Genomic DNA, 22,869 nt, shown 5'->3' on the forward strand with positions numbered 1-22,869 from the left:
TGCAAGGCCTGGATTCCAATGTAAACAAACAGTCAGGATAACAGCTGATCAATATAAGAAGTTTTAATGCACTGGGCTCTGTGATTAAGAAACATTAAGGTGAGTGTGTGTCCTCTGTTACATGAACATCTATGAACACTATCAAGTTATTAATTAGCCCTGCCACACCAATCTGCTACTGTCCTGTCCTCCAATAAACCACAACTTTTGAACTGTATTCTGTGGTCCAGAATTAGCAAATATGCAAAAAGTTTCAGAAACACTTGCCACCATCTATTTCTTTGCATTCGAAAGAATAGGGGCTGGGGATTTAGCTCAGTGGTAGAGCACTTACCTAGGAAGCGCAAGGCCCTGGGTTCGGTCCCCAGCTCCGAAAAAAAGAACCAAAAAAAAAAAAAAAAAAAAAAAGAATAGGGGTGGGGGTGGGCAGGAGGGAAGGGTGAAGAAGTTGCCACAAAGGAAATATGGTCAGCTTCCGTCTCAGAACTCTACAAACAGGGCCCAGGAGTCCCCTCCCATTCCTAGAAAAATGCCACAATATTCGAACCTTGCCCACATTTCAGTACACTGAACTGTCACGGCAAGAACCACCATACGGCTCTCAAAAGTGGGGACAGGAAGTCTCTCACTTCTCCAAGCCACCAGCCAAAACATACATAAGGAGGTTAAGTGCTTTCTTAGAAGGCCACATGCATCCCGGAGTGTGTGTTCATGCGTCACTCTAGCCTTTAACCAGGGTACAAAGTATGAGTTGTGGGTAAAACCCCATTTCTGAGCTAAGAATAATCTTCCTCCATGGTGGACTGAGAGGAATGTGGAACTCTTCCTCGATTACACAATAACACACCCCCATCCAAAAAAAGGAAAAAAAAAAGCTTAAAAAAAAAAGGGGGGTAATTACACTGTTGTTTTTTTTTTCTTTCCTACCAGTCTCAAATCAAGCTCTGAACAGACAGATGCCAGGAAAGGCTGCGGGCTCCACAGATCTACCCAGACTTCCCCATGCCGGGTCAAATGTCTCCATTGCAGCCAGCTGGAGAGGGGCCCTACTTCCCTCTGAGTCTCGGCCAGGACCACACAGTGGCCTTGGGGACACACCTCGGGGACACACCTCAGGGACAGAGGTCGACTGCCAAAAGGCAGACAGCAGACTGGCAGGGAGGAGGGGAGAGCAGCATCCCAAACTTCCCATCTAACCTCCGAACTCCGAATCTCCAGGGTCCTCCTGTAGGAAGAGAGCCAGTGCCGCCAAAGCTCTGCCTCTGTAGACAGTTTTCTATCCTACTGAAATGCATCCTTCCCCAGGAGGCAGCAGGACCTACCGAGCTCTTACGACACTTGGGTACAAGTTGAGGACACACGTCCCGGGCTACAACGCACACAGGCGAAATGCTTTGCGGCACTTTCAATGGGACAGGTGTGGGGTGACCTGGCGGTGGGAAGTTCTTGGAAGGGGTTGCACCACTCCCGGAGCGCAGCTGGATCCTCAAACCGCCCCCCCTCCGCCCCGGAGCACTGCCTGGAGCACCCAATCCTCCGGCCCGACCCGCCGCAGCCACCGCCTCCTCACCTGCCGCGGACGCTGCCGGGCCACACCTGGGACGGCAAAGCCCAGATCCCCACTGCGGCCACTCAGGCAGCGGGGCTGCCGGGTCGGCGGCCGCCGCAACTCCGCGGCTGAGGGGCGCCCGGGTGCCAGCACCACATCCTTACGGGCGGCCCCAGGAAGTCCACCCCCACCAACCCGGTCCCCCGCGGCTCGGCGTGGGCCCCGCCCGTCCTGCGTGCGGCCCTGCCCTCCCCGCGCCAGGCCCCACCTTCCACCCCCACCCCCGCGGGAGCGCGCCCCGCTCCGCCGCGCCCGCGACACCATAGAGAGGAATCGGGTACGCGGCGGTCTAGAGGGCAAGCCTCCGCGAGCGCCCTCTGGCGGAGCTCGGGCGCAGGGCCGGGGAGGTAGCCCGGCAAGGTGTGGAGTCCACCAATCCCTTATGTGGTGACCTTGAACAAGTCCCTTAAGATCTCCAACTAGCGGGGTTGGGGATTTAGCTCAGTGGTAGAGCGCTTGCCTAGCAAGCGCAAGGCCCTGGGTTCAGTCCCCAGCTCCGAAAAAAAGAAAAAAGAAAAAGAAAAAAGAAAAAAAAAAAGATCTCCAACTAGCTTTATAGTAAAGTTTGAATATTGATCCCTTGATTTCACGTTTCATCGTACGCGACAGACGACAGATTTCCAGTCCACAATGGAAGAACCCTAGACTCAATGTATTAAGTCTCTTGGAGATATTAAAAGCCAAGTCAGTGGCCATCATAACCTGTGTTTTCCTCCTTGGATAGGCTACTTTCACGTTAGGAAGGTAGTGGGCACAGCTGAGAAAGGTTACAGTACAATGAAAACGACTACTAAGAAACCACCCAGCCATCGCTCATCAGCTGTGCACCCCTTGGCAGGCTCTTAACCTTTCCAAATTCTTCCCCATCCCAGAAAGGCAGGTTGGGCCTTCGCATTAAATGAGATAATGCACAAAGGCCTTAGTAAAGCATAAAACACCAGGGTAGCATAGGGGTTCATTAGCCAGTGATCTAAGAAGATGCCTAGTCACGGAAGTCATATAAATGCTAATTCTTCTGGCTAGTGTCTAGTGACATCATTTTCTTATGTTTCAGGTCCCTAGCAGAGACCACTAGCAGACCCTAGCAGAGAGTTTTCCTGAGCAATTTGTATTTTTATTTATTCAATATTTTGGGGCTTTTGTATATACTAGGCAAGTGCTCTACCACAGTGCTACCCCTTGTATTTTAAAATAAGGACTATCAGAAGGGAACCGGAGCTAAAATATGTGTATCCATAACCGACCGTCACTTTATAAGCCCTTAGCTATTTCCAGTTCTCAGAACACCCCAGCAAGTTCTGTACTGTTATTTGCTTGTTATCAGCAAGGATCTACATTTTAAATAATTTTCGAGCTTCCACGCAGAGAAAAGCAGAGCTGGAATGTGAAACCATTTCTTTCTCCAACCTGGAGTGTATAGGGAGTCCCACCTTCTAGGGACCCCTGGCACCTGAATGTCCGCCCCTTGCCCCTTTCTCCTGCCTGCCTATCTCTGCAACTTTGCTTCCTTGCAGTTCCCTATGGTCTCTGCTTCTCTTGGGGCTTTTTCTTCCACAAAGGTGTGTATGTGTGTGTGTATATATACGTATATCATCTTCTCCCTTCCCTCTCTGGTCCCTGTTCCCTTGACGGGCCAACAGTGTCCAGCCTCTTGTGTTTCTGAAATGGGTCTGAGCGCCGTGCTGAAGGCCCACGTTCTTCACCACACTGTCCATCTCCCGATATGAATTAAAGACACAGATATGTAATAGGTCCAAAACAGAAGTGAGAGGAGATCCAGACCTAGGATTTTTTTTTGGGGGGGGGGGTCAACTTAACTCAAAGCAGAGTGCCCAGTTTTGAAAGGAAGTGTACTTACCCCATCCCCCGCCCCTACCCCCCCCAGCCCCACCCCCCTAGCCCCACCCCCTCCCCCTTCGAACGTGATAACCAGGGCCTGAATTCATCTGATGGAAATCGTTTTCCCAGGATCCTCCGGTCCATATTAGGGCTAAATCATCCGAGTGCTGCTAAATAATGGGCAGATCACTGGAGCGAGGCCTGGGAGCTCCTTTACCCACACCCCTCCTTTCTCCACCTTAGGCGTTATCACCTTCACAATTTTTCATCTTTATCGTGCCCTTCCGCAGAGGCATTCAATAATGTACCCATTGTGCGAGTAATCTGAAATCCTTTTCAGCGAGCAATAGTATTTAGTAGTAATAAAACACTAATTTGTCTACCAAGTGACATATTTATAGGAGCTGTTTCCTTTGACATATTTTTATTATTTCTACTCATTTGCTAAGTACTTTCCAATACATATTTATGAAGCACACGCCTTTCCCCCAAACAGCACTGAAAAAATAAATCACATTATTTCTTTTATTAGTAGCAGCAAGGTTTCAAAGTCCTAGTGCCCTGATTTCTGTTACTTCTGGCAGGCGCCAGAAGAACTAATAGTGATTGAGCACCTACTATGTGCCAGTCTCTCTGTGAAAGGCACTTTCCATAAATCATCTGTTTAACCCCCCTGAGATACACATTTTACCAATAAGGAAAATGTAACTCCATATAGCATAGAGTTCTACCAGTAAAACAAACACATTATCTTGTCCAAGGGACTCTGCCAGGAGGAGTGCAGCAGGCTACTAAACCTGGGTCTTTCCTTGATTCCAAAGTCTTAAATCACCAGTCACGGGGCACTCGACCATCTCAGGATCTGACACTCCATAAAATCAGCCAGGTATGGTGGTGCATGCTTTTAATTCCAGTACTGGGGAGGCAAAAGGCAAGTGATCTCTGTTCCTAGCTGCTGAGAGCACACCTTTCTTTTTTTTTTAAAAAAAGGTTTACTTATAAGTACACTGTTAGCTGTGTTCAGACACACCAGAAGAGGGCATCAGATCTCATTACACATGGTTATGAGCCACCATATGGTTGGTGGGATTTGAACTCAGGACCTCTGAAAGAGCAGCCAGTGCTCTTAACCACTGAGCCATCTCTCCAGCCTTGAGGGCACACACCTTTAATCTCAGCACTTGAGAGTAAAAGATACACACACACACACACACACACACACACACACACACACACACACGGGGGGGGGGGAGCGAGAGAGAGAGAGAGAGAGAGAGAGAGAGAGAGAGGCATTAGTGGTGAATGTCTTTCTGTGTGTGCAGAGCTGGTTCATTAGCCATTAAAACCAGGACCTTAGACATGCTAGACAGTGCTCTACTACTGAACAACACCTGACTGGTAATATTCCTTGCCCTTGCTCTTATTAACACTAAGGGACTGGAAGGATGGCTCAGCAATTAAGAGCACTTGTTGATCTTGTGGAGGATCTGGGTTTAGTCTCCTACACCTATATGATGGCTCACAACTACCTGTAACTCTAGTTCTGGAGGATCCAACACTTTCCTCTGGCCTCCACAAGTACCAGGCACACACATGGTGCACATATCTACATGCAGGCAAAACACTCATATACATGAAATAAATAAATCTCTTAAAAGATAAAATTAATAAAACAAGCAAGTGAACAAGCAAAGCCAGCTGAACAGACACAGACCTACAATCCGAGCACTTTGGAGGCTAAAGCAAGAGACCTGAAGAGTCAAGGTCTCACTGGGTCAGACACCCGTCCTCCAAAAAATTAAAAATAAAAAATCGTATGTGTGTATGTGTGTACGTATGTCTTGGTCTCTGTTCTATTGCTGGGAAGATACTATGATCAAGGGGACTCTTAGAAGACATTTAATTGGGGCTGGCTTAATGTTTCAGAGGTTTAGTCTATTATCATGGTGGGGAGCTTGGCAGTACACAGGCAGACATGGTGCTAGAGAAATAGGTGGAACCTATTTCTGGAACATCTGGAACCACAGGCAGCAGGAAGAGAGGGAAAGTGGGCCTGGCTTGTGATTTTGAGACTTCAGAGCCTCCTCCCAGAAACACACTCCCTCCAACACCACCACACCTCCTATTCCTTCTCAAGAAGTGTCACTCACTAATGACTAAGCACTCAAATCTATGAGCCTATGGGGCCCATTCTTACTCAAACCACCACCATGTGGTGTTCAATGTATACACACATATATGTAATATAGAAGTAAACATATTTATAATTTTAACTATACATACACATAACCAACACAAAGAACTGGACAGCTGAAACTCTCTACCCAGACACCTCCAAGCCAGAATACAGCAAAAGCCTAGCAGGCTCTGCATATATCTGCTTATCTCCTCCTGGCTCTCCCTGTCTCAGGCATGCGCAGAGCCTGCTGTTTTTCATCCAGCTTTCTTCCCCTCTAACCCTTTCGGCTCTCTTTCACACACATACTGTCTGCCTTCTCTGGAGTGTTTGTCATTCTGTCTTCCCTGGGGGACACCAGAAAGAGCTGAAAAAGCGAATCTGTGATCTAACATTTTTATGGTGAGCTCAGCTGAAAGGGAGTTGAGAGACGTAGCCTCCACTGCTGGGGCAAAATAGGAAAAAGAATTTTGTTAAAATATTTACATATTTTCAGCTGACAGCAGCAAGAGGTTGAGAAAAGAAGGTCTGGCATCGAATGCATTCAAGTTTAGACTCCCATGCTGTCACTTAACATGTCCTAAAACCCCAACCATTTAGTCTATAAAATGAAGAGATTCCCAGAACCACTCAGCTTGTCCTAGGTCCACAGTGAGTCCTACGCTAAGGTACTGAGCACACACACAAGCCCACCCACTGTCTAATTCCTCCACATAGTCTCTCCCTAGTAGGACCACAGTAGGTGCTTCCAAAAAAGCTGAGCCTGAGCCCCAACTCTATGGCTGTTTCTTGGTTGCTCCTAAGACTACCACTGAGGCACTGTGGTAGTTTGAATAGGCTTGGCCCCACAGTGTTTGAATGCCTGGCCCACAGGGAGTGGCACTATTAGGAGGTATGTGGCCTTGTTGGAATAGTTGTGGCCCTACTGGATGAAGTGTGTCACTGTTGGGGTGGGCTTTGAGATCCTATGCTCAAGCTCCATCCAGTGCAGTAAAGAGACCCTCCTTCTCGCTGCCCTAAGGTCAAAACATAGAATTCGGGGTTGGGGATTTAGCTCAGTGGTAGAGCGCTTGCCTAGCAAGCGAAAGGCCCTGGGTTCAGTCCCCAGCTCCAAAAACAAAAACAAACAAACAAAAAAAAAAAACAACATAGAACTCTTGGCTCCTCCAGCACCGTGTCAGCTTGCAGGTTGCCATTCTTCCCACCATGATGATAATGGACTGAACCTCTGAAACTGTGAGCCAGCCCCAATTAAATGTTGTCCTTTATAAGAGTTGACTTGGACATGGTATCACAGCAAGGCAAACCTTAACTGAGATAGGCACCTTTCCTTTTCCACTACTGAAACCAGACACATCAATCACTTGAGGCAGTTCTGCACCAATGGGATATAGTCATTAGGAAGCTCTGAGTTTTCCTTGTTCTTCAAAGGACACAAGGAGATGAGCCCTTCCCTGCTCGTAGATATTGTCTTCTATGGCCTAATGTTTACAGTGGCTACAGCCAGGTTTTAATGAAGGCAACAAGCTTGAAGATAAAACTAACAGAGAAGAGAGGACGGAGAAGGAAAAGCCACGGCTTCTCCACACTGGGCCACTGCCATCGACCAACCTTGGTATCACATTCTCAGGGATGAGTAACCTTCCTTATCATTGATGCCTAAGTGGGGTTGTGTTACTTGCTAGGGAACGCAACCTCAATAATACATGGTGTGTTTTTTTTAACCTTGTCAGGAAAGCTCAACTTCCTAACTTAAGACCATCAAGTGCTATCGCATAGTAGGCATTTAACGTTAATTTTGTCTAATTTCAAACAGACACACAATGACCTCCTTGTATCACGGTGAAAGATGAAAGACTGTAGGGACCTAATGGCCATCTACATCAAGAGAGAAACAGTCCTACATCGCTCTCTTAACTTTTTCTAGTTCTGAGGATCAAATCTAGAGTCTTGCCTGTGCTAGACAAGCATTCTACCACTGATATATACCCCTAGGCCGCCCTTTGATATCTCTAAAATGCATTAAAGCCACTCACTCACACACTCCCACAAATGCAGAAAGAACGAGAGAAGAACAGACACAGGAGGCCTTCAGTTCTGCCGCTTGGAACTGTCACATTTAAAGCCTTGGGTTCCTTCTCTTAACAAAATGGTATGGGAGCTCAATGTGCATCTCAGTGGTAGAAGCTTTGCTTAGCACATGGAACAACCCACTGTGGGGTGTGTGTGTGTGTATCCAGACTAAATGATCCTTATGGGTCTCTCATACTGTAGTTTTACAGTTCTCAGTCACGCACGAAGCACTTGAACTCACCACAGGCAGGATACAGGGCAGAGCAGGCAACCAGGCTCCTCCTTGAATACCAGGGCCCCTAACTCAAAGTGGTTCCCGGCAAAGCCACACTAAGACACTGAAACATTCCACGAGTGCCCTTGACTAATTTGGTGCCATCAGGAGTGGCCTGATTTGCTTTCCCTAGTTTAATGTATTCTTTCTCACTAGGGTTACAGGAACCCACCAACCAACCAGTCATGGTGTAGATACCAAAGACTGGTGTCTCCCATGGAAGACAGTGTGAGAGTTTAAGCCCACCCACTTTGTCGTTCACACAGACACTCCACACCTCTTTGTCATTCATTCCCCATCCTTCAGACCTATTTCTACCCTTGCTAAACCCATCACCTATAAAGTCTTATTTTCTTCTTTATTAGATTTTTTTATTATCATGTGGGAGGGGGTACAGATAGGCCATAGTATATATGGACTGTCGGAGGACAACTTACAAGAGTCACATCTCTCTTTCCCTTATGTAGGACCCTGGGATTGAACTTGGGTGTCAGGCTTGGCGGCAAGCATCTTTATTTGCTGAGCCATCCCACTGGCCCTAAATATCAGGTCTTGTAACTGTGTTTCCTCTTTCCTTCAGCTAAGACACGAGTAATTGTACAACAGGCTCTCTAACCAAGCATGACCTTCCTGTAAAAACTCTTGCTTCATAAACAATCCAGATCATTTCTCCCTGCCTTTTATTTTCCATTCCCTGGTCCCATCCTCCCCTTTCAGCCAGAGTTATGACTCTCAGATGGATGGCCACAGTGTTGGTAACAGACAGAGGGTTATTTTATTCACTAAGACACGAGGCTGTGGTACAGCTGGCAGGATGAGAGGTGTAATTATACTACATCTTAGAGCCACCAGCAATGAATTTCTGTATAAAAGACTAGATTTGCCATGTATTATTTACGCCGGCATCAATTTTCCCAGCTGGCTCTATTTACTGTGCAAATTCTCCTGTGTCTGTTTATGGGTTAGGCCATGGTTCAGCACCTCTGGTTACTCTATACTGAGGAAGCACCCCACAGGGCACCATGCATATGAAACAAGTGTCTGGCTCACTGGGAGCAGGTCATATCCTTCCTCCCTGATAAATTATATCCCTGGGACAGCAGCGAGCTATGGTCTCACCTATCAGGGTGAGGTATGCAGGTGTGTGAAACCCAGTCAGCAAGCAGGGAAGGAAGCACTCTCATTCTCTGGGAGTCCCACTGCAGAAACTGAAAAACAACCTTGGGGGAAATCAGGTGGCTTCAGGGCTCAGAGGGCCTCCTTGTTTACATATTTTAAGAGTAGGACAAGCATAAAGAGGTTTACATTTTGGAGGTTGTTTCTACTGAGTAACTCCCAGACTAAGGAAGTGCCATCTTGCAGATGGGAAAACAGAGGCCAAAATGAATGGGGGATGGGGGAGCAAAGGCTTCCTGCTCAATTACTGTGTGAGGGATGGGTTTAGGAGCCAATGGTGACACACAGGACCACGAAGCTATTCATGTAGGTAGTACTGTGCTTCTTCAGTGAGGCCTCAAGCTAGGTTGACATTAACCCACACTGGAGACATTCAGTGGATCCAAAGGCAACTTGAGACCCCGATGGACTTCTAGGCCTCTCCTACTGCAGCAACCTCTGGCCAATGGCTCCAGAGATCCCAAACAGTGAAGCTAAGGGAACTGAGGCTTGTCTTCTGATGAGCCTGAGACATCTGCACTGCCGGGTCTCATGTGGCAGCGGACAGCAGCTGCCTGGGAAGGAAAGCTGTGAGGGCCTTGAGACTGTCCCTTTCCCAGTCAACTGTGTCACGTCTGTTTGCCAGGCAATTCTGGGCTCTGCTCCTCAGTCCCCAATGTCCCAATGTCTATCACCTCCTGCAGACCCGTTGGCTAGAAGAAGAGATAGGAGAGGGGTAGGCAGAATTAAGCAATCTACGTGGTTGGCTTTTGTTTCAGGGTTTCTGCATCAAAGATTCCTTCAGTGAGATACATGTGGGCATGGAAACCACTCTCACCAGGGCCCAAGATCTCTGGCATCCCCTTGGTTTGGCTCACCTGGCGGGGAGACTTGATCAGACGTACTGTGCGTTGGCTGCGGCCTAGTGTTCCAGCTCCCTCAAAGACTTCCAGGAGAATCCGGGTACTGGGCACAAAGCTCCAGGAGCGTCCAAGGGCAGGTTTGAATCTTCTACTGTCCCTGTCTCGAGTCAAGTGGTTGGTTACCTGCAGAAACAGACATAGATCCATGATGGGGTACCAGGGACACCTGTTCCTCCAGCTTCCTTTTACAGACAGGAAGTCTGACTTATGATTCTCCCTAGTGGTATAACTTATAGTTGAATCTAGAACTACAACCTAGGTTTCCTGACCTGCACTCGACTTTCCACCAAGCCTCAGTGCGTTAGGCCTGACATCAAGTGTGGGACATGGGGACCTTCTTTACTTACTCCTTCCTAAAGTAGAGCCAGTATTGTAATTGTGCATGTCACTTGTGCATGTCACTTGTGCATGTCACTGGCATCCTGAGAACAGTGTAGCCAGCCCTTTGGGTCTGGAGTGTGTTTGGGTATGGGGAAGAGAGAAAGTTTTGGATGAGGAGTCCCAGCCTGGGACTAGTCTTAAGCAGGTTACCCACCGAGGCACCCAAACGCATAGCAACTATGGCTCCTTCCATACTTTCTATGCCAGAGACTGACCCCCAAAGTACCCACAAACACCCAGAAGACAGTAGATGGAGGCCCAGGACCCTGGTCCTTTTCCACTGCTTGTAGGTGCACAAATTAGTATAACATTTCCTCAAAACTGGGCGAGGTAGATATTTAAAGTACATGGAATTGTGTGTCTGTAGTCCTGGCTCCTCAGCCCCTCAGGAGCAGTCTAGGGATTTGAGGCCAGCCTGAAAGCCTAGTAAGACATTGTGTCAAGAACATACGCTAAGGTACAGGCAGCCCTGACACAATAATTATACTCCTTTAATTCCAGCACTCGGGACGAAGGAACAGGTGAATCTCTGTGAGTTCAAGGCCAGCCTGGTCTACAGAGGGAGTTCTAGGACAGTCAGGGTTATGTAGAGAGACCCGTCTCAAGAAGAGGGCACTGGGTCTCCTGGAGCTGGAGTTACAAGTGGTTGGGGCCCCCAAACTTCCTTTTTAAACTTTTTTTTTTTCAAAGCTGGTAGTGGCACATGCCTTTAATCCCAGCACTTGGGAGTCAGAGGCAGGAGGATTTCTGAGTTTCAAACCAGCCTGGTCTACAGAACAAGTTTCAAGACAGCCAGAGCTGCACAAAGAAACCCTGTCTCAAAAAGCCAAGTAAACACACACACACACACACACACACACACACCAAAAGGCAAGGTAGTAACACCTTTCTGACCTGGGTTCAGTGTTCTGTCCTCTTAAGGGCTATTAAGTTCCAAACTGACTTTTAAGAGAAACAGAGAGCTAGAAATTACCACCACTGCCACACCCAGGTCCCGAGCCAGGATCTTGAGCTCTCGGGCCAGCTGCATCATCAAGGCCAGGCCTGGGGAAAGGAACAAACAGGAGGGACAGCAGAGGGCCAAGGGACAGGGCTGGGAGGTTAAGGCCCCATCCTGTCCCCAGGCTCTCCTCCCGTTCCTCACCTTCCCTCTGCTGACCTCCCAGAAGTGGGGCGACCACTGCAGTGACAGAATCCACAATCACAACCTTCACAGTGCCTGAAGAAGCTGTCGCCTGTAGGAATGGGAAAAAGGAAGTATCACCAACCAATGACCTCTAGGGCCTGCCCTGGGCAAGCTCCTCTATTAGAAGGCGGAGGCCAGTGGGATGGCTCAGCAGATTGTAGATTGCAGCAAGGCCAGAGAACCTGGGGTGGGGGTTGAGGATGTGGGGTGATTCCTAGAACCCAAGGAAAGGTGGAAAGAGAGAACCAACATCAGAGAGTTGGCCTGCCCCTCACGCACACACGCATGCTCGAACACAGCCTGAAGTTTAGACTGAGATGGTGGTACACGCCTTTAATCCTAGCACTTGGGAGGCAGAGACACATCTGAGTTCCAGGATGGCCAGGGCTATACTAAGAAGCTGTCTCAAAAAAAAAAAAAAAAAAAAAAAAAAATCCCCAAACCAAACAACCAAACCAAAAGGTTAACCTTCAGATTAAAAAAAAAGAAGTCGGTCATAAACTTTTTCCAACCAAATACAGCTGTACGGGCAGGCCTCCCTCAACCCATTCATAAGTCTAACAGACTCCAGTAAATTGAGTAGACAGAGAGGGTTTAAGTCAGGACACTACAAACACTCATTCAGGAATCCACATGCCCAGGGTACTGTTAACCCCTTCTTTTCTGAATCCCCTCAGTGCTGCTTACTTCCACTTCAAGCTCCCAAGCTGCTTTTGCTGAAGACTGATGCTCTCCGAGAAGGAGCCCAGGGCCTGGGGCATGCTGGCCAGCATCCTACCACTGAGCGACACCCTTAGCCTTTAGACTTCTTCGTATTTCCATCCCTAGATCTAGCCTCCTAAGCCCTCCTCGCCCATAGCTACCATGGCTCCAGATGAAGCCAGCTGTTTCTCTAAGAGTCCGATGCCATTTCTCAGACACTAATCTGAGGCTACACACTCGTGAGCACTGTCGCAGCTTCTCTGGATCCATGCTGTCTTCCACGCTCCCTTCACTCCCTCCCTTACTTCTCAGATCCTGACTCTGCTATGCGTGTTGTGTGGTTTCCACTGCCCACTGGCCAGAGCCTTGGCTATTTGCATTTCTGTTCTGCATTCTGTGTGCCTTAATTCCAGCCCGGGACTGTGTCAATCACTCAGCCTCCAACTCTTCGCCCATTACTGGGATGGCAGAAAAGGGAGAGGGTAAAACCATCCAGCTTAGGCCCCCATCACCCGTGTCCTGTTGAATGGCACAGCAAGTCCTTTGCTGCTCTTGGAGAAAACCTGAGTTTGATTTTCAGTGCCCACACGATAGTTCACAACCTTCCGTCACTCCAGTTCCAGTGGAATCAAATGCCCTCTTCTGGCCTCCAAGGGCACCAGGCATATACATTCATACATATAGGATAGAATTTAAAAGCCTTAGAACAAGTTTTAAATTAAAAAAACAAACAGGGGGGTTGGGGATTTAGCTCAGTGGTAGAGCGCTTGCCTAGGAAGCGCAAGGCCCTGGGTTCGGTCTCCAGCTCCGAAAAAAAGAAAAAAAAAAAGAAAAAGAAAAACAAACAAACAATAGTAACAACAACAACAAATCAGCCAAATGCCATTTAAAATCTCCTTCTTTTTTTCTTCTACACATTAGTCTGAACATGTTCAGGTACTGGGTAGAGATCTCCTGACATCAGTGATAAGCCCAGCCCCTGGTTCAAGATACCTATAGAGATGACTTGTTTTTGGCCAACTTTGTCTGGAGGAGTACCTCAGTATATATTTGCCTAACACATATCCTGGATTAGATCCCTAGCATCATAATAAAAAATGTTTGTTTGTTTGTTTGTGCACATGAACATACACTCATGATACAACATTTGGAGTCTGTGGACAACCTGAAGAAGTCCGTTCTTTCCTTCTACCATGAGGGTCCTGGGACTCAAACCTGGGTTGTAAGAATTAGCAGCAAGTGCCTTTATCTATGGATAAAGGTCCTTATTATTACAGTTAAAAACAAGCAAACAACAAAAGAAACCTGGCTAACTGAATGTAAGAAGAGGGAGCCTACTAGCAGTCCTAGAGTATGTTTCTCTTCTTAATAAAAGGGAAGAGATAATTAAAAAAAATAAAAACATTTATCACTTAGTTGCTTGACTATGGAATCTAAGTGGATGTGTACAAAATGTTTGGGACTACAGCAGCCATTTGCCAATTCTGAGGGGAAGAGCAGGAGAATCAGACGCTGGACGCAGTGCCAACCTCCAGTCTCACAAAGGACAATCAGATTGTCTCAGGAGTCAAGCCTCCTAGTCAGATATGGTGAAGTATATACCTTTAATCTCAGCACTCAGGAGACACGGCAGGGAGATCTTTGTAAGTCCCCAACCAGCCAGAGCTACATAGTGAGACCCCCATCTCTCTCTCTCTCTCTCTCTCTCTCTCTCTCTCTCTCTCTCTCTCTCTCTCACACACACACACACACACACACACACACACACACAATGTTTGTGAGGTTTTTTTGGTTGGTTAGTTTGGTTGGTTTTGAGACTGGGTTTCTCCATGTAGTCCTTGGCTGCCCTGGAACTCACTCTGTAGACCAGGCTGGCCTCGAACTCACAGAGACCTGCCTCTACCTCCTTGGGCACTGAGATTAAAGTCATTCGACCCGACACCTAGCACAAAAGTTTTTCTAGTTGATTTCAGTGAGTAAAAGTGAAGACAACATAACCCTGGACTTGAGAAGCTCACTGCTGTCCAGGGCTGGTGAGGCTGTAACAAGGAAGCACATGAATTAAGTGCCAAGGAATTCCCTCTAGGGGTTAAGGGTGTGCATGTGCAAACACCGCTGGAGATGTTACTCTCAGTGGACACATGCACGCCAAATATAGTCTGTGGTTAGACACCTGCCCCATACAGGCGACACCTGGCTATCTGGGTAGAGCAGAAACAGGCAGATCAGCAAGCTCACCTGCTGGGCCATGGTGCCCCTAAGGTCCTGCAGCATGTCTAACATCTGGAAGATGTCAAATGAATGCACCACCTGTATCCTCTGGAGAGCACTTGCCTGAGGGGTGAGAGAGAGAAGCAGGAACTTGGAGAGGGGAATCCCGGAAAACCATAAAGAGTAATCATAAAGCTGAAAGGACAAAGAGGCACTTAGACACAGTGCTGGCATCCAGAATGGCAAATGGATTTTGCCTAATGGGCTGGATCTCACAGTGGTGACTACCTGGGTGCTGAGCTGTAAGACACTCGGAATTCAGCAGGAAGGATGGATATGATTGATTAGTGATGCCTGCCATGCCCAAGAAATGGGCTGGAAACACAGATGCTAGGTGTTTGCTTGCTCTGATTTAAGGTACGCAAGGCCTTAAAGTCCCTGGAGAGTCAGTGTGGGTGGCAGCCAGGCTGGGATGGTGACATTAACATGAGCAGCTTTAAGAATGCAGAAAACCTCCAGGTTCAAAGCGAAAATGAGACCCAGGCAGTGTACAGGGTCCCCCGTACAATGTACAGGGTCATGAGGTCTCCTAGCACCAGGATTTTTAGGACCCCAGCCACCCTGCCCCCTACCTGTTTCTCCTCATCTTGGGTTCTAGCTTGTAGTAGCTGGAGGAGGCGGGACGCTGTCATTCCTCCATTGGAATCCACATACAGTACATTCTGTTGCAGGCTGTGGGCCACATTTGCAGCCACACAGAGACACACCTTCAGAGACAAGATGGGGCGCTGGAGAAGAGGGAGGGCCACTAGGCAGCTCCCCATCACATCCTGCCCAGATTCCAACAACATACACTTGCCAAGGCCATACCCATTCTCAGCACCCATCTGGTCTGTTCTGACCTCAAAACAGGCAAGGACACCTGCAAGTACCCCCCCCCCCAGGAATCCAGAACAATCCACCCCCTTCCCCCAACCCTTCCCCCTTCCAAGGAATCCAGGACAATGTACCACCTCTCCCAACCCCAAGGAATTCAGGACAATACACCCACCTCTCCCAACCCTCCCCCTCCCCAAGGAATCCAGGACAATGCACCCACCCCCCCAACACTCCCCCCCTTGGACCCATGAGTACCTGAGTTTTGCCACTACCTGGGCCACCCACAATTTCAGTCAGCTCCCCAGTATAGAGGCCAGCATCAAGTAGTTTGTCCAGGCTGACAGCAGAAGAGGAGAGGATGGGGGTGGTCAGAGAGAAGAGAGAAGAAACTTCATTCAACATGAAGATAAAGTAGGGAAGTAAACCAGGCAGGGTGTCATATGCCTTTGATCCCGCCATCAGGGAGGTGAGGTCAACAGCGACATGAGACCCTGGCTCCAATAAACAAACGAACAAAAAACCAATACGTATGTATGCATGTATGTATGTATGTATGCATGCATGCATGTATGTATGTATGTATGCATGCATGCATGCATGCATGATCTGCACAGGACCAGGTCTGAATTTTGTGCTACAAGCTATACCAATGCGTGACCATCTACCTCCCTCCGTAACTCCACTTCATCCATATATGTGTGTGTGTGTGTGTGTGTGTGTGTGTGTGTGTGTGTGTGTGTGTGTATGTGTGTGTTGGTTTTGTTTTTTTGTTTTTTGTTTTTTTTGGAGAAACAGCTTAAAGGTGATGGTGGAGTGCTTGCTTAGCATAAGCAAAGCCCAGAGTTCAGCCTCTAGTGTCAAGGAAGAAAAGAGAAAGAGGCTGGGGAAAGTTGGCACTCACTAATGTAGAGTCTTGTAATCCATGAACACAGACCAGACCGTCTCTGCATTTATCTGGGTCACCTTTGATCGTCGTCATCAGCATTTCTAATTTACAGCACACAAATTCTACACGGGCTTTGTCGGTTTAGACCCGAATATTTCACTTTCTTAGACGCAGCAGCAAATGGTGCTGCCTTTTTAATTTCAGTTTTCACGTGTTCATCGTGAATTCAAAGAAATGCAATTGATTTTTATGTGTTGATCTTGTATTCCCAGACCTTGCTAAACTCGTTTATTAGTTCTGGGAGTTTGTAATTATTTTTTATTTGCTTGTGTTTGTCTGCCTCCCTCATCTGGTAGGAACACTCTGGGGCCTTTACCCCTGTTATATCATCTCCAGTATTAGCACAAAGCTGAAAATCCCCTGAAGGCAGCCAGGAAATGTTACTGAAGAGAAGGACCAGTGCTTTGACTGTCAAAACCCTAGCTGTGGAAGCTTTGAGATGAACCTCAAAGCATGCCCACTTCCTAACCCCAGTTCTGCCCCTGAACCACCATGAAGCAGGTCACTGCCCTCCATGCTCCAGAGGACAGGAACTGAATTTCTGTTGCAGCCTGGACCAATGCCTGACCATGCCTCTCTCTGACTCGGCATTACCAATCATGGACTGTGGGCCTCTGAAGAGGTCCCTGATGGCCAACTATAACCTATCAGCATATGACAAGCAGCAGTCAGTCACTACTCTACCTATTCTAACACAGCAGTCACAGGTTCCTGCCAGTCAACACGCTCCGGTTCATATACCAACCGCCCTGTGGCTTCTTCGAACATGGTATACTCTGTGTCTGTTTAATAAGCATCTACTTAGTAAGTCTCCAGCCTCAGCTTCTCCTGAATCCCATTCTCCTGGAGACACGGGAAGCCCAGTTCCATCACAGCAGCTCCTCTCAGCCTGTTCTCTCAAGGTGGGGCCAGAGCAACTGCATCAGCAACACGGTCAGAGATTCTGCTCTGACGTAATGGCTCAGTCAATAACAGCGCTTGTCTAGCAAGCATGGGGAACCTTAGCTTGATCCCCAGAACCTACATAAAAAGCTGAGTGTGAGTGGCTGGCTGGAGAGGTGGCTGAGCAGTTGGCTCACCACTACCCAGGGTATCTGCTACCTCTAGTCTCTACAGGCCCCTGCATACATGTGCACACACAGGTACATATTCATGCTAATTAAAATAAAATTTAAAAGGAAAAGAAGCCAGCTGTGGTGGTGTACACTTATCTTTTTATTTATTTTTTTTAATTTTATTCTATTTTATTTTTTGATCTTTTGGGATAGGGTTGTCCTGGAACTCACTCTGTAGACCAGGCTGGCCTCACACTCAGAGATCTGCCTGCCTTGGCCTCGGCACTGCTGGGATTAAAGGCAGTGGTGTGCATTTATGATCCCAGTGGTGGGAATGCTGAGGCAGGGGATTCCCTGAGGCTCACTGGCCAGAGAACCTAAGCTATTTAACTAGTCCCAGGCCCTGCATCAAAAACAAAGTATGAAGGCTAGACAGATGGTTCAGGGGTTAAGAGCACTCACCCTGCTCTTACAGAGGACCAGGGTTCAATTCCCAGCACTCAACATTGCAGTTAATAACCCTCTGTAGCTCCAGTTATGGGGGGGGGGGGGCAATGACAACGTCTGATACCCTCTTCTGACTTTCAAGGGCACTGGGAATGAATGTGGCACGCAGATAGACACACAGCCAAAATACTCAAACACATGAAAATAAGAACTATAAATAAACATGGTCCCTAAGGAATAACATCTGCTGTCATTTGACATCCATGTCTACATGTACATGAACAGATACATATGCACACAGAGAGAAAGACAGAGGGACATGGGGTCTTAACTCAGGCTAACCTTGAACTCCTGGCATCAGATAATCTTCCTATCTCAGCCTCTTAGCAGCCGGGACTAGGCACACAGCCCTGCACCCAGCTTCCAGAGGAGTTTTCAAAAAGTAGCCTCTATCAGTAATTGTCTGGAGTCACCAGGAGCATCAAAAAAACATCAAAAGACTGCTTGTATCCCCTCCTCGGTGACTCAGGTCTGCAGACAAATTTGGAAAACACTGTCCTTGCTGGATTAAATAAAAGTTCTATTGGCAGGACTCAAGAGTGACTATTTCTTTTTTTTTTTTTTTACACTTTGCAAATAGTCATGGGGAAGAATGAAACACTGGTTTTGACTCCAGTTAAGAACCCATCACATGACAGGTTGTAGTGGTGCACACCTTTAATTCTAGCACTGGGGGGGGGGGGGTGCAGAGGCAGAGACAGGGGCAGGGGCAGGGGCAGAGGCAGAGGCAGGCAGATCTCTGAGTTTGAGGCCAGCCTGGGGTGGGGGGGGGGCAGGGGCAGAGGCAGGGGCAGGGGCAGGGGCAGAGGCAGAGGCAGGCAGATCTCTGAGTTTGAGGCCAGCCTGGGGGAGGGGGGGCAGGGGCAGAGGCAGAGGCAGGGGCAGGGGCAGAGGCAGGCAGATCTCTGAGTTTGAGGCCAGCCTGGGGGGGGGGGGTGTAGGGGCAGAGGCAGGGGCAGGGGCAGGGGTAGAGGCAGAGGCAGAGGCAGAAGCAGGCAGATCTCTGAGTTTGAGGCCAGCCTAGTCTACAAAGTGAGTTCCAGGACAGCCAGGGCTACACAGAGATACTCTGCCTTGGAAAAAAAACAAAGCAAAAACAGAGAACCCATCACACAGGGGGTGGGGCTGGAGATGGCTTCAGCAGCTAAGACTACTTGCTACTCTTGAAGAAGACTTCAATTTGGTTCCTAATACCAGGTTGGCCTTGAACTCGTAGAGATCTGTCTCCCTCTGCCTTCCAAGTGCTGGGATCATGCCCAGCAAAAATAAAATCTTAAAAAAATAAAAAATAAAAAAATCAGCTGCATACTGGGCTGAGGGCACTGGGCTGAAGCCCCGCCTCCATAAAGCACTTCCAAAACTGCCTCCTAAAGGACTTTCACTAGCATTTCCACCCCTGACTCCTCCTCCTGCTTCCGGAGCTGAGCCCCTACCACGACAGGACTGCCTAGAAGGCAGAGGTCTCTGGGACTTCTCCCCACCTTTCCCACTAAATTTCCCATCAGCTATTCTTCAGTCACTCATTCAGACACCTCGCCCCATGTTTCCTAAAAACCTTCTTCCAACAGAGATGGATCCCCCGCCCCACACCCCATCTACCGCATCCCCCCTCCCCGTGTGCTCGACCACCCTGCAAAGATTTACACTTCACCTCAGCACTCCAAGAAAGCCCACAACACAGGACCCTGTTTAATAGGTCTAATGCGTGCTAATCGCAAGTTTCACTAACTTGGCCTACAGCCTCCAAAGCTTCAGAGTTACATCTACTAGGTAGGCACAACACACTGGAGCAAAGTCTAAAATCTAGCAAACCACCTTTAAAAAAAAAAAGATTTATTTACATATGTATGTGAACACAGTGTCATTCTCTTCAGACATACCAGAAGAGGGTATTGGATCTCATTACAGATGGTTGTGAGCCACCATCATGCGTTTGCTGGGAATTGAACTCAGGAAATTCTGGCAAAGCAGTCAGTGCTCTTAACCACTGAACCAACTCTCCATCCCAGCAAACCACCACCTTTGACTCTTCAAATCTACACCCGATCTCACAGTAAGTCTCTTCTCACGTCTCTCCTTCAACATATCTTCCACGGTTACAAACCCTGGATCAGACTTACACACCCCAAACCAGCAGCACCAGATCCCTGCTTGGCCTCTCCTGTGTCCTGCACAGCCATGCCCCATAGCTTACAAATGCTTTCACAGTGGCCTCTCACCTCCAAGTAGACCTCAGAACAGTCCGCTGGAATTAAGGTAAGACACTGAGCCCCACTCCTACAAAGAGCATCTGCATGTGTCTGGCACCCAGTAGGCACTCAGCCAACGCTTGATGGATTACAAACACAGACCCCCAACCAATGAAAGCAAGCACCAGACTGTGCGGACCTTGCCAAGAGAATGTGTTATGGAAACAAGGGCCAGACCAATCCGAAGACCTTTGTGATGGCAGTGTTATTCATCAAACTCTGCACAAACAGGCAGGGAGAGAGGTCAGACACGCTTGGCCAGAAAATGCCAGTTGTCTTCCAACTCTTTCCCAACCGGAACAACAGGGCACAATGTAACTGCTCATTTCAGAGAGCCATACCCATTCCCCACTGCTGCCTCATATGGCAAAGGCAACAAGGTTCTGGATTAGATAACCCTGGGCTCACCTCTCCTGGCCCCTTTCTTAGGCTAACCACAAGGGAGGTCAATCATTTCTAACATCCATAACCTAGGGTGGCAGTTTCTCAACCAGTGGGTCACAATCCCTTTGAGGATTGTTCAACCCTTTCACAGGGGTGGCAGATCTTGCTTATTAGATATTTACACTATGATTTACAACAGTAGCAAAAATTACAGTTAGGAAGTAGCAAGGCAATAATTTTATGGTTGGGGGTCATCACAACATGAGGAACTGGATTACAGGGTCACAGCATTAGGAAGGTTGAAAACCACTGGCCTAGGGTCAGCGCAAAAGTGCTAACTCCCAGGAACTCAATTCTGCCCAGGTCTCACTTGCTTTATTCTGGGCTCTTTATCACGGGCTCTACTGAATAATGGGATATTAATGACATCTTTTGTTATAGGACAGTGGCTTTTCCCTGGGGAAAGTTAGCTTGTAGGAGATACTGAGTCACATCTGGAGACAGTTTTTGATTGTTGTAACTGGGGGCATCTTGCCATCTGGTGCCTAGAGAGTAGGGATGCTGCTAAATGTCTCTCAATGCACAGGACGCTCTATCTCAGCAAATAATTAGTTGCCCCTCAAGTATCAATAGTGTTGAGGCTAAGAAACTCTATAGTTGGGCTGGAGAGATGGCTCAGAGGTTAAGAGCACTGTCTGCTTTTCCAGAGGTCCTGAGTTCAATTCCCAGCAACCACATGGTGGCTCACTACCATCTATAGAGTGATCTGATGCCCTCTTCTGGTGTGTCTGAAGACAGCAACAGTGTACTCACATACACGAAATAAATAAAATCTTAAAAAAAAAAAAAAAAAAAAAAGAATAGAAGCCCTATAGTTTTACTCTTAAGGAAAAAAACCTCAGGAGTCTGCATGCCTGCAGATTCCTCTACAGCTCCAGGTGGCCCTCACTGGCCCCGTCCTCTGTAGCCTCAGCACGAGGCTCTGCTTTCACCTTGTCCAGGTTCGCATACAAACCTTCCGATGCCGGTGGACAGGATGGCAGTGGAAGTCTTCAGTTCCTCATAGAGATCTGCACCATTTAAGGGGAAAGCCGAGAACTGCGCCAGCAACACTCTCCTCAGGGCAACCAGGGCCTGCCAATAGGGCGGACACTCAGGTTCCAGATCGATCAGACTGCCCCTAAGAGCAGCTGCTCCGCAGAGCACTTCAGGTCTAGAGTCACACACACCCCCCTTTAACAATTCCTAGGAACTCCGATCCTGCAGAGTGGGGAGCAGCTCTGGAAGACCGGTTGGAGTGGAGTTTGCCAATCGCGAGCTCACCTTGTAGGACAGACCACACTTCTGGGCTACCTCCTCCAAGTCAGCAGCTGCCAGGTCTGCCACTGGAAAGAGAGCAGCAAGTGCAACTGATTCGCAACCGGAATGGCTTAGCCTTGCCTTGCTTGCCTTTTCCTCAGTTATGAAATGGGATTAAGGTCTTATTCTACTTCCAATCTGCACGCAGGCCCTAATGCAGGACCCGGCAAGGGGCCCAGCACTCAGTAAAATCCTCTACCTCGGCTCCCGCGAAGCAGCTTCCCCAGTAACCCTCCGGTTAGAGCAAAAAGCCCCATACGTGTATCGAGACCCCCGGGGTTGTGCCCATGAGGTCACCTGTTTTGATCTTTCGGCCCCTCAGAAGCTGGACGATCTCCTCGGTGAGGCCCGGGCACAGCCCTGCCCTGAGCATGCCCATATTCCCTGCAAACCCAGGACGCCCTGGGGGCTGTCTGTCACGTGGGCGCCCGCCGAGTCCCCCACTCTAGGCATTCCTCAGTTCCACTTAAGGAAAAGGTCCTCCCGTGCTAGCGAGGGACGAGGGGGCGGGAAAAGGATGCAGGTCGTGGTGAGGGACAGGAACCCTTTCCAACTCCTCGGACTCCGGCGCCCTGGGCCCGCCCCCTCCCGGCCGAGGCTTCCGGGTTCCGCGTCTGGAGCGTCTTTTGTGGGCCAGGCCTGCAGCGCCATCTGCTGACCACGAGGGCAAACGCGGCAGCCCCATGCAAGCTGCAGAGCTGCGCTGGTCACTCACTGCTAACACACATGCTAACACACACACACACACACACACACACACACACACACACACACGCACACGCATAGACACAGACACAGATACACACACACATACACACCCTTCCAATGAGTGTCTCTTGTGTAACAGCCTCTATTTGCAAAGTTAGGGGACACTCTCACTCTACTAATTCAATACTTATTGAGGGAAGCAACCCTGACTTCTAGTGGCATTCATGTTAGGGAGTCAATGAAAAGGAACCAA

The 22,869-nt window shown here is 48.5% G+C and overlaps 2 protein-coding genes across 8 annotated transcripts in view; both read right to left on the minus strand.

Moving 5' to 3' along the window:
* Positions 1–1,731, minus strand: part of Rffl (ring finger and FYVE-like domain containing E3 ubiquitin protein ligase) — a 62,953-nt gene extending 61,222 nt beyond the window's left edge. For 2 of the 3 annotated variants that reach the window (XM_063268501.1, XM_006246974.5), the window contains exon 1: positions 1,571–1,704. The gene's annotated coding sequence lies outside the window, so the exon portion shown is untranslated. Of the gene's footprint in view, positions 1–1,570 lie in introns of all 3 variants that reach the window. The other variant, NM_001399574.1, reaches the window with a different exon arrangement.
* Positions 1,732–3,855: 2,124 nt separating this feature from the next.
* On the minus strand, positions 3,856–22,508 carry Rad51d (RAD51 paralog D). 5 transcript variants are annotated; one of them, XM_017597307.3, is made up of 10 exons: positions 22,206–22,508; positions 21,873–21,934; positions 21,565–21,683; positions 15,664–15,745; positions 15,162–15,296; positions 14,557–14,652; positions 11,575–11,665; positions 11,404–11,474; positions 10,005–10,172; positions 3,856–4,364 (listed from the first exon to the last, which is right to left on the minus strand). In XM_017597307.3, the coding sequence occupies exons 1-10, from the start codon at positions 22,285–22,287 to the stop codon at positions 4,353–4,355; spliced, it is 918 nt and encodes a 305-aa protein (XP_017452796.1). In that variant the 5' UTR covers positions 22,288–22,508; the 3' UTR covers positions 3,856–4,352.
* Positions 22,509–22,869: the final 361 nt, after the last annotated feature.

The sequence above is a fragment of the Rattus norvegicus genome, chromosome 10, assembly GCF_036323735.1.
Source record: "Rattus norvegicus strain BN/NHsdMcwi chromosome 10, GRCr8, whole genome shotgun sequence".
In the NCBI taxonomy this organism is placed as follows: Eukaryota; Metazoa; Chordata; class Mammalia; order Rodentia; family Muridae; genus Rattus; species Rattus norvegicus.